Here is an 11,586-nt window from a genome sequence, read left to right on the forward strand (position 1 = left end):
GGATCCCATCCGGCCCCATAGACTTGAAAATAAGAAAAAACTTCACAGGGTTTGCTGTCACGACTTAGTTGAAATCCATTAATATCTTGATCCCTGGTATTAGCAATTGTGCTCTCTGTTGCCCAGGAAAGGAAAGAATTAGGACTAGTAGACAGTAAAATGAAACAGGGATGGCTTTTACTAGGGGGTTAGTGGTCCATGCCCACCAGAACTTCATAAACACCATCAAAATCTTTCAGAGTTGTTTCCTTCTTGCACTAAGCATGCATGGTGCTTCTGCTAGCACCAAGCCCAGCACTGTCGTTTCCTTCTTGCACTAAGCATGCTTCTGCTAGCACCAAGCCCAGCACTGCAATACATCAGATCAGGAGGTAAACCCTGGAGCAGGAAGTCTGCCTGCAGAGTAGCCACAGCAGTGGTCGCTTTGCCTCTCCTCCAGCTGGCAGAGACAAGCATGTAGAAAATCAGGCTGAGAGAGAAGGGAGACCAGGGTGATTTAGACAAGGTAGCGGCCATTCTTTTCTGTTTTTCTACATATAGCAGCTAGCAATTCTTGTCTTATTGGTAACAAAGAGTAACCTTACTGTTTTAGTTTATAAGATATTGTTCTATCCCACCTCCATAGAGCATGCATGCACATACACACACACACAGAGACACACATGCAAAGTCCATTCCAAAATTTTATGTTGACATCTCCACCAGCTAGAAAGCATTAGGTTTGAATAAAATGAAATGAAAAGTAGGATGACAGGGGAAGTGCAAGTCCAATAGTTCAGTATAGCTCAGTTTGTTATTTGTTGTTGACAAAACAAATGTAATACATATGATTTTCAAATGCCTTAGTCATTCCCTATGGCTGTTACTTACTCTTCACTGAATGCAAACTTAATTTCCACAGCTGCCTACAATTATGTATACCCAGCTGTATCCAAACATACTTGGAATGCAGTATCAGGGTTGTCCTTGAACATTTTCTTCTTCCAAAATAGAAGAACAGAAACCAAGAATGTCACAGACAGATGCTAAACTGCTGTTCTCAGTATCATGGAACGCTGCCCAAAGGTTGTGATGCTAAAGAAGAAAACTAAAAAATAAAGTAACTGAAGAGGCTGAAACTGAACTCCATTTAAGAATGCTGTCATGTGGCTACAGACACTGCTCTGAATTTCCTTATTTGTGTATTTCCACTATGAATGGAACTTTTTTCATTCCATCTGCCCACACTATCATCATTCTGCCCTTAACTATGATTAGATGGTTAGTTTGTAATAACTAATACTTGTCTTTAGATCTGACCCAATGACACTCTGCAAAGTTATTTATGACAACATTCAACAGCTTCTTGGCTTGCCTTTCTGAACATACGTACTCATCTGTGAAAAATGGTGACAGTTGGTTTTTTGATCAGTGTATTGGTGTTTAAACGCAAGCAATGTCCTAAATAAGAAGAGTATGAAGAATTATTCTCATTACTTGAAAGTTATTCTGGAGATTTGATCATATTTTATTTCAAGTTTCAATACAAATATTACTCAACTGCTTCTTTGACAGCCAGTTGGGTTTTTTATTTTGAATTCTTCTATTTGGTGAGAAATAATTCCTTAGGTATTATCTGTATTATGAAAACACTTCTTAGACATCAAGGAAACATTCTGAGAAGGTAAATTAACTGAAAAAAAAAATAGAAAGAATTATTGCTTTTCTGTATTAATAAGGAAACTTAACGATTAGCTAATTCTTTCAGGATACTGTTCTAATTGCTCTGAAAACACTTAATTTCTAACAGCAGTGAAATGATTGCATAAGGTGGATTCTGTCTTTTGATTACTGTTTTCCCAGACAATAGTTTTCTAGCAATATGTGAATCAAATGCAAGATCTGTCTTGAAGGAGTAAAACAGAAACAATAAAAAAAAAAAGAGATAGGAGAGTCCTATTTAGGACCAGATTGACTGCCTGGCCCATAGATTCCTGACTAATAGCAGACATCTGTGTAATAGACCTTTAAGTCTATTTGGAATGACAAAATGCCTACCCTGTATCTCCACGTTTCCTGGGCCTCCCATGACAAAAAATATCCCAATAAACACATGACTTTTCACTATGGGCTGTCACTGTTGTGTTTCTTGTAGGATGAGGGAGTGACTATTCCACTACTCTTATCAGATGTGCTGTTAAGAATCAAAAAAATAGAGTGTTATAAACAAATTTACACGCACAGAAACTGGACCCATGCTGGTCCTTTCCTTCAGGCTTGGAGGTTTCAGTGGCTTTATGGTTTGCAAAAACTTTATAGCCTTTTCTTCATCTCAACAGACAGGAGCAAAAATTACCCAGAGGTACTGTGGAAGGGTGAGCACAAAAACAGGAAAACGGGGTAGATGATACTAGGTTTTGTGTATAAAACTATACTTAATGTGTAGTGTACATGTACATGACATGTACATGTACATGACTTGAATCATATCATAAACAAGGATTTTCCATAATAATTAGATGATTTGGACTTGGAGTGTTAATTTAATTGTAACTGGACTAAGAATAACATGCAGTTTTTTATTAGACCATTAAAACATTAATTAGACTAGCAATAAAATCTTGGTTTCATATATAAGATGGGCTCCCTTTTTCCCATAACAGCCTTTTGATGATAACATCAGGGATGATTCGTTGCTAACTATTCCTTATTGCTGAGCTTTTCCTGAAACAAGGTCTAATTTCTTTCTTTAAAATCTTAGGTAACAGACATTTATTTTTTGTCAAATGCTTCAATGCTTAGTGAAGCCTACCCTGAATTTGATTTCCCTTCCTGTCACAGCTCATAGGAGACTTCAAGTGCAACCCTTCTTCTAGTGACTAATTAATTCCTCCCTCAGTACAGATGCTGGATTCTTGACATGTGGAGAAAAAAATGAAGGCAATAATGGGATTCATGAGCATTTAAAAGAAATAAAATTATCTTGAAGATTATAAAGCATGGTTTATATTTAAAGAATAGAGCCCCATGGGGTTTTATTCATGTTACAAATTCTTATGCTTGTATTAAATCACAGATTCTTGAGGGTGACTAATACTGAAACTATTGTATTTAATTTGTCTGTAAGATGGTCTTTAATCAATAACAAACTACTCTTAAAAAACACAAGTGGTCATAATAGCTCACAATAGGACAGGGATGTTTCAGAGTCAAGAACATTATGGCATACATTCACTGGTATGGACAGATGGAATAGGGACAGCGAAGCTGATAGCATGGTCAGAACTGAGGAATGAAAACATGTCATCTAGGATTGGAAAGGAGGCAGGATTAATTTGGGAAGAAGTATTTCTAGGAGTTGTCCTGGAAAATCGCATTAACATCAAAATTAGTTGGGAGAGATGATCTGCGTGAGCATAAATATTAATGAAGCAGTTAATATTTCTGCTTTCAAGCTAGGCAAAGTTTATGGTAAGAGAGACATTGCATGTTATTAAACTATCAGGAAAGACTAGAAAATAGTGAACAAATTATTGCATATTAGCTTTTCAGCCAGTCTGCAACAGAAGTTTGGGAATCTAAGGGCTTTATAGTTGGTTTAATGTGCCTGTAGTAGCTATATTTCCTTATGTTGGGTATAAACATCTACTTTAATATGGTAATTGTGGGGCATGTCTTTTTCCATGACTTGAGTTTTGTAAAGCATGCATATATAATCCATAGAACTATATAATATATTTATGTAATTTTAAAAATAATCACAAAGGGCTTAATGAAGTTTTTCCATGTGAATTCTTAAGCATCTGATATTGCATCATTAAAAAGTGAACAAAAGTATCTTATTAATTTACTCTTAGTAGAAGTTAATAATGATTTTGATGTCATTCTTGCCCACATATGTTCTTCTGTTGTTACTAAACCTATTTAGTAATTTGTAATTTGAGCGGCTGTCCTGCTCTGTCCTATCCTAATCTACCCTACTTTCCTAGGATTTGACTGTGCTGTATTTTTAAAACATAGTTTTTATTGTATTAGCAGTTATTGGTTAGTAGGAAAAAAAAAGAACATTGCCAGTTTCTTGATACAAATGAATTATGATCAGGCCCTTTGTCTTTCAAAGTGTACTGTGTTGGATTAGTTCTGTTTTACATTTCTAGATCATATGTAGTTAGTCAGATCAAAGGTCCATCTCCTCCAGGATCCTTTGGCCAATATCTATACTGAGGAAGAGGATAAGAACAGGACAAGAATATAGTGATACTTCCTCCAGGTAACGTTCCAATAATCCTTGGTTTAGGGATTTCCTGATGCTGAAATTTTATTTTTGTGCTTGCTAGCCCTAGGGAATCTTCTTGCTGTGAATCAGTGCAATTGTTTTTTATGTACCTGTTTAAGTTACGTACAGGCAGTGCTCTGTGGCAAAAAATTCCACAGCTTAAGTTGTGTGGAAAAATATTTTGGTCAGAACCATACACCTGATAATCTCATTGTATTGCCCTGACTTTTATATACATTATGAAAAATTGAATATTTGTACATATTGAAGAAAAGTGAAGAGTATGTATTTGAGTATAAGCAGTTTCAGAGTCTGGAAAGAAACATGCAAAGTAAAAATCTTGTTGCGATTAAATGAAACCCTTGTACACACATGCAATATAAACATAAAGAATAACAGTAAGTAGACTTGCTGTCTCTGGATTGCCCAAATCTCTTGTGTTGGCACTGTTTTCTGCTAAGTAGATACTATTTAGACAGTTAAGAATGAAGCCAATAAGAGACTGCTGACTTAATAGATTTGCTTATTAAAATGACAAATCACAGAGAGAGTTCCACTGGATGAGGTTAATTTTGCAGATATTTAGCAGGCACATTCACATTCTCCCACAACCTGGACAGATGACAAGTGATGAGTTCCTTAGAAATGAAACATATATTGCTTGTGTAATAGTGTAAAATAGCTAATTTTTAGATTTATGAAATCTAATATGCCAAAATCCTTGGCTGACATCAATCAGTGAAGCTGTGCTGGTTTATGTGAGCTGAAAATGAGACGTTGTGTCTCAAATACTGTTTGGTTGTAACTTTTGGAATAATCGGTATATACATTTATTAATGACAAGCTTCTCAAAATATGCATGCTTTGGTCAGTGTTTGTAATAGGGATGGTTTAAGTGATGAGTATTTTCTTGAACTGGGAAAATATTTTCTCTGACCGTTATTAATATATGTAGTTCTTTGCTGAACTTACTTTTCTTTCTATTAAAAATTCTAAAGGCTATTAACTTGTACTGTGAGTCTTTTCCACCCTATTCTTTATTTCAATCTCTCAGACACATATTTGAGGTAGGAATAATATTTTTAATGATTAAATTCATAAAACCACATAATGGAATTCTTACTTAACACAGGCAAAATTGGAGATACAGTACACGGGCTATAAGTCATGCCACTACTTGAATACTTTTTCTTCCAGAAATTTGGCTTTAGCACATGTGATTTCCCAAGCCTCAGTGACAAGATAACAGACATTTGTGGTTCTTAATTATTTGTAAACTGTATTAATGATACTTAGAAAGTGCAGTTATTAGAAAAGAATTAAAGAATAACCGTCCATCTGTATTACTAAAGTTTGTGAACAAGATGTTCAAATAGAAGAGTTTCTGAGATTCTGTTTTAAATTTGGTGACCACATATACATATGTACCTGTGTATTATATTTTAAGGAGCTTTCTTTATGATTCTTTTTTCAGTGCAGTTTAAGGGAAATAACAGTTCCCTTCAGTATGTCATAATTAATCAGATTTAACATAATACCATTTCAAAAGTGGTCCAAAAGAAGGAAAAGATGTGGTATTAACTGATTATAGAAGGATGTGCTAGACACTGCAATACAGATTGATTACAATAGTATGTTTATCATGGATGATTCAAAGACTTACCTTCTAAAACACATAAGAAGAAAAAGAAAAGTAGTAAAATCATTGCTATATATTATGCCTATCGAAATAACACATATTTGCTTCATATCTATGCACTTCCACTAGCCCAGTGGAAGAAGAAAGTGTGCAAAGCACTCTTAAGTGAGCTATTCCAAATGAAATTACATTGTTGCATACAGTTACAGTTTAACTACAACAAATACCCTGTTAATTGATATTAATATATTCATTAATATTCTTTGCTGGTAAACATGAAGTAATGCCAAACTTCCTTGTTAATGTGAAGTTTGCAATGAAGATGACCACCAATAAAACTATCTATCTGTAAGGGTTCAAGATGTAGTGATGTAAGATCATGTTCAGATTGTCAACATAATCAAGAGTGTGATATAAGAAAGAAATTCTTGAGGGATAAGGTCAAGGTCAATTAGGCCCTAAGTCTTCAGTGTGTTGCATACAGGGGCTTCACTGCTCTTTCTCAGAGGCCCTTTGGCTTCATTGGGGCTCAGACCAGAAATGGATAAGAAGTAGTAAAGGGATGGGTCCCTGCAGGTGTGGTAGACTGCCAAGACTCGAGTTTTAGAATTAAATCTATCCAGGGCTGATGATTTTTAGGACAAGTACACTGTTTAAAACTTCCAAATAGAGCTCTAAATAATGCATTTGTGCTATGCTAGCCTTTCATACAGGGGAAAATGTAATGACTTGGAGTGTAAAAAACATGTTGTGGCTCATCCACTTGCACAGAAGCAACTAATTTTGAATAAGTTTCTAAGTCCATGTCCTCAGAATGGACCGAAATCACAATTATTTTCATCAGTCATTTTTATGTTGACCATAAAGAGTCTGATCTTGTGAGGTGCTGACTTACATTGTCATTCTCATTGTCAATGAGCAGCTGACGAGGCTATTGATTGTTTTACATGAATCACTTTGACTCCTTTGAAGCAATAGAATCTGATTAAAAGAAATCATTACTGCGGAGTTAAACATCATTACACTTTCACTTTTGCAATGAGGTGCTTTGCAAACCTTTCCTAAAACATACTTCAGAATGGCAGTAAATGCAAAAATAATTTGAAGAGGGCAGCAGATATTTCCCAAATTTTGCATCCATATTAATTCAAACTAATTTCTAAAGACTAACACTCTTCCCTCCCCCCCAAAGAAGAACAAGACATTAATTTCTTAAAATTATTGCTATATTTAGCAGTTCATAACATCATCAACATGCACATTTCTGTGACTTAGGTTTAATACAAATATTTCAAAATATCAGATCTGAAAAATGCTCTCCATTTTTATTACAGGCCTATTCAATAAAATATATACCTTTGGTATAATAGGTTTTATTGCATATAGCAAAGCATTTTCATTATTATCAAAAATATATTTTAGCAGTTGTGTATTATAGGGGACTTTAATTCCTCAGATAACCCACAATATTGGATACAGTATCTTGAACCAGCTCATAAGTATGTAGACATGATAAACATGTACATTTTCTGTTGGAAATGGCAAGTGAATTCTGAATTTACTAAGCTACTTAAACTACCTTTATGCTACTTTATTAAATGCATCATAAGACATTATTTTCTTTGAAAATATGCTTTAAATAAGGCAAGTTTTGTAAGAATTTAAATAGTTTTTTTCCTTACATGAAAAACTTCTTTTATAAGGTGGTCATGCCTCCCTTGCTATTCTGAAATTACTACACACAAAGCAATAAAATTACAGAGCTAAGCATCCTCCAAGGATGAAATCACAGTGAAGAAAGCTGTGATAGACTTTATGCTGTTAATCATGTTGTATCATATCTCATCATATGATGATAACACAATAGAAGAGAGCTGGTTATTTACACAGTGGTTCTGACTGGCAAATGTAAACAAAGATGAGTCAAGCACCTCGGCAATGCATTGACTTGCTAGTTCATCTCCAGGGTTTTACAACATTGTTCATTAGTTTCATTGTCAACTTGACATGAGGCACCTATTTTTAAGGTAAGAAACTGGTCAGTTTAAGTGTCAGTGGGGTTTTCAAGTAAATATGAATCTGTTATCTTTTAGTTCATTTTCAAGTTAAGGGTACACTAATCTATGATCCAAGAAAGAAGAAATGCTGTTAGATTTGTATGCAGTTTAAGGAATTATGTAATATAGAGTGACTGTTGGTTTCTAAGACATATAAGCTCAAGAAAATCTCCAGTACAGCAAGTAATAATTTAAATGAACTGTTTAGGTAAAGTCCACATTTTAATATAGATTAACAGAAGTCTGATGGCTATTCAGAAACTCTTAGTCCAGTTGAAATGATTGGATTGGCTTGGAAAAGCTCAAGTGTACTTGAACATCAGTGTAGGTATGAACACTTGAGCATTAAAAGGTATGACAGTTGGAGCATCTTTCCAGAACCTAATGCTCCTTCTTTTTAAGGTCAATTTGAACCTGAATCCTATTGTTGTGAATTGCTTTTCTCCACCAGAAGGCTTCATTATAAACAGAGATTCATTGTTGCAGGAAACAGCCTGTCTAGCTATTCTTCCTCACTTCACAGTATGCTTCCCCTCACTGAAGAAGTGCCTGCTGACAGTGGAAAGTCCACATAGCAGGTCCTGTCCTGAGAGTTATGCATTCCTCCTTGCACCAGGATCATAAGTAGCATCTTCTTTTTTCTGTTATTTAAAGGTGTCTAATTGTTCTAGGTTACTACACTGTGTTCATCATTGTGGTAAACACCTAACTATTATTTTGAAAAGCTTATCTGTGGCAGATTACAAAATAACCTATAGTCTCAGGCTATTCTCAGGAGATCAAGTTGAGAAAGATGTTAAATGCTCATCCTGTAAATATTTCTCATTTCCCAGGGTTTCATGAGGTTAAGATTCCATTAACCAGACAAAACTGCCATCCTCACCCACCATCCCTCTTAAATGCATTAATCATCTTCTCACAGAGGTTTAGAACTTCTGTACTGTACACAAGTAAGAAATAACGGTCCTTCCTCACTTACGTTTCTAGGATGTGTTTCCCCAGAAACTCCTCTGGGGCACTTCCTGATTTCGTGAATTACTGTCTCTTCAGAAAGAATGGTGGTTTATATTTCTCTTCCCACCCCTCCTACACCTTTTTTCATGCCCTAATGGCTTGAGCTGATGAATCATGGCTTTTTTCTTTCCTTGCTGTTTATCCTCCTGCCCTTGTAGCTTTGAAGATAATCAGTCAGGTATATGTCTTCTCCTAAAAGCTATTCTAAAATTAAGAAGTCAATTAAGAATGCCATTCCTAGGAGGGCTGGTGAGGTTTAATCTCCAAAAAATGAATAATCATGTCTATGTTAGGAGCAAAGCAATATAGGTAGAGGTACTTATCAAAAATCTTAATGAATATTCAATTACCTTGATTTCTCACTTCACATTTCCTGACATATTTCATAATGGTCTGATTTGATCTTTTAAAAGAAGTTCTCAGAGGTTTTAGAATCAGGACCATAACCTGGCCAGAAGAAGCAGGCAGAAAGTGCTAGGAATAGTTTTGTGATTTCTTTTATTAAGCCAGGCAATGTGGATACTTCTGTTTCTAGTTGTTTATCTCCATTTAAGGGAAAAAAAAAGCATCCATGCATAATTTTGTAATTCCCTCAAGGATATAATTGTGTTGTTATACAAGAGATATACCATTCTATAATAGGATCTGTATGTCAAGGCTCTGTAACTTGAGTTCCCAAATACCATGCAAGGAATTTGATCAAAGTGCTTTCAGTGTAGAAGAGATATTTCACCATGATATTTAACAGTAGGTCTAATAAAACAGATACTTTATTTGGATGCTTCTGACTGATAATAAGATTCCCATTTTCAGACAGAGTCCACCTTCACTTGATTGTTGTTTGTGATCAGTGGAGAAGGTTTACTTTTCATCCTGTCTCCTGCATCGTTAGAACTATCCTGGAAAAAAACCTTTGCTGTACAAAAAGTTACAATAATTCTCTTGTATTCTCTTCTGAAGTTCTGGTTCAGGAGTCCATATATGATAGCATTAAGGCAGCTGTTGAAATATGCCATGTAATAACTAGATACAAACAACCACTCTGGAATCCTAGGGATTATAGTTTCTGGGTTCACAGCCACAGCAAGGCCTATGAAGTTCAAAGGAGCCCAGCAGACTGCAAACAGTACAAATACCACAAACATGGTTACAAAGTTTCTGAAGTCATGTGGTTTCAGTCTGGGGTTGTTATCTGGTTTAACCCTTCGCCTTACCTGAATAACAAGGATCCATATTCTCAAGTAACAGAAAGTAACTATGGCTATGGGAAGCAGGAAATGGAAAAACACAACTGCTATTGTATATGCTGAGCTCACAGATTGTGCAAATGTACATGAGTAAATCCTGGGATCATACTGTAGCGATCCCACAAACAGGTTGGGCACGATAGCAACAAATGTTAGGATCCAGATAAGAACAACATAGCATAATGAATTCTTGTCGCTGTACAGCTTGTCATATTTGAGACTGTGGCAGATATAGCAGTACCGATTGATAGCGATGCCTGTAATATTGAAGATTGATCCAATGACACTTAGGCCCATCAAGAAGCCACTAATCTGGCAGTGAAGGTATCCCAGATTCCATCCGTTGTGAAATACAGATGTGAGGACCAGTGGGTATGGGTAGATTGCTACAACCAAGTCGGCAACTGCCAGGCTTACAACAAACACATTTCCTGCAAAATAAATAAAAAAAGGCAAGTATTAGTTTTTCTTTTGCTCTTTTCTGGCACTTCTGCTTCTCAATATACTAATGAGCAGCCTTAGTGGAACACTTTAAATGTAATTAGTTTCTACTCTCTAGATCAAAAGTCATTGCCCTATATCAGAAATAAGACACTCATTTTTAATCTAAAAAGGAAGTAGCTTAACTTAAAGATGGACCTTTTAAAAGAAAACCGTCTTTGAATTTAATTACCATGACCTAGTATTTTTATAATCTCATTTATTTGGATTCTTCCAATAACACAGACTCAGAATTCATATTAAACTAAAATATTCATAACTTCAAGTCTTGCTTTGGTTTTAAATAGTCTCTCTTGAAAAATCAGCAGAAATAATATGATTACTAATAAATTTCAAAACTCACTTTTACCTTCCCTACTTAATTTAATTCCCTTTCCTTACATTACCCCTTAACTTTTCCAGTCCTGAAATGAAAATATGTTTTTTTCCCATTTGTATTTCAAGCTTTCGTGACTTTAACGTGACTTTTAAAGTGACTTGTTTTGAATCTGCTGGCTAGCACTTAACTAAACTTAACTTCTAAGAGTCTAGCTGTACACAATCCTAGTTGTCTTTCCTAAATTGAGAGACATACTCTTCAGTAAAAGAAGTGGTGCTGGGCAGCGACCTAGACAGTTCCCAGACACTATTGATGCCACGTTCTTCTTTGCCTCCAAACTGGAAAATTAAGCAATGATCCATTCCTTGGTTCATTTTTTAATTAAAATAAAGGGAGATTATTTTAGACTGTGTTAGTTCTTAATAGAACCCCTCTCTGTTCCTAAAAGATAATGGAACCCATCATAACCACATGTTTTGAATTAATCTTTTGAGCATAGATTATATATTCTTTTTTTAGTTGCTTAAATGATAACTGTTCTGAATGCCTCCCAA

General features: G+C 35.3%; 1 protein-coding gene across 1 annotated transcript; it reads right to left on the reverse strand.

Moving 5' to 3' along the window:
- Window positions 1-9,774: 9,774 nt before the first annotated feature.
- MTNR1A (melatonin receptor 1A) lies at window positions 9,775-10,643 on the reverse strand (the record flags this gene model as incomplete). The annotated part of the gene is made up of 1 exon (XM_009585267.1): window positions 9,775-10,643. A coding segment is annotated over one exon (869 nt), but the record flags the coding sequence as incomplete, so codon positions are not given.
- Between the last annotated feature and the right edge of the window lie 943 nt (window positions 10,644-11,586).

Source organism: Fulmarus glacialis, unplaced genomic scaffold (genome assembly GCF_000690835.1).
Source record: "Fulmarus glacialis isolate BGI_N327 unplaced genomic scaffold, ASM69083v1 scaffold37840, whole genome shotgun sequence".
Taxonomy (NCBI): Eukaryota; Metazoa; Chordata; class Aves; order Procellariiformes; family Procellariidae; genus Fulmarus; species Fulmarus glacialis.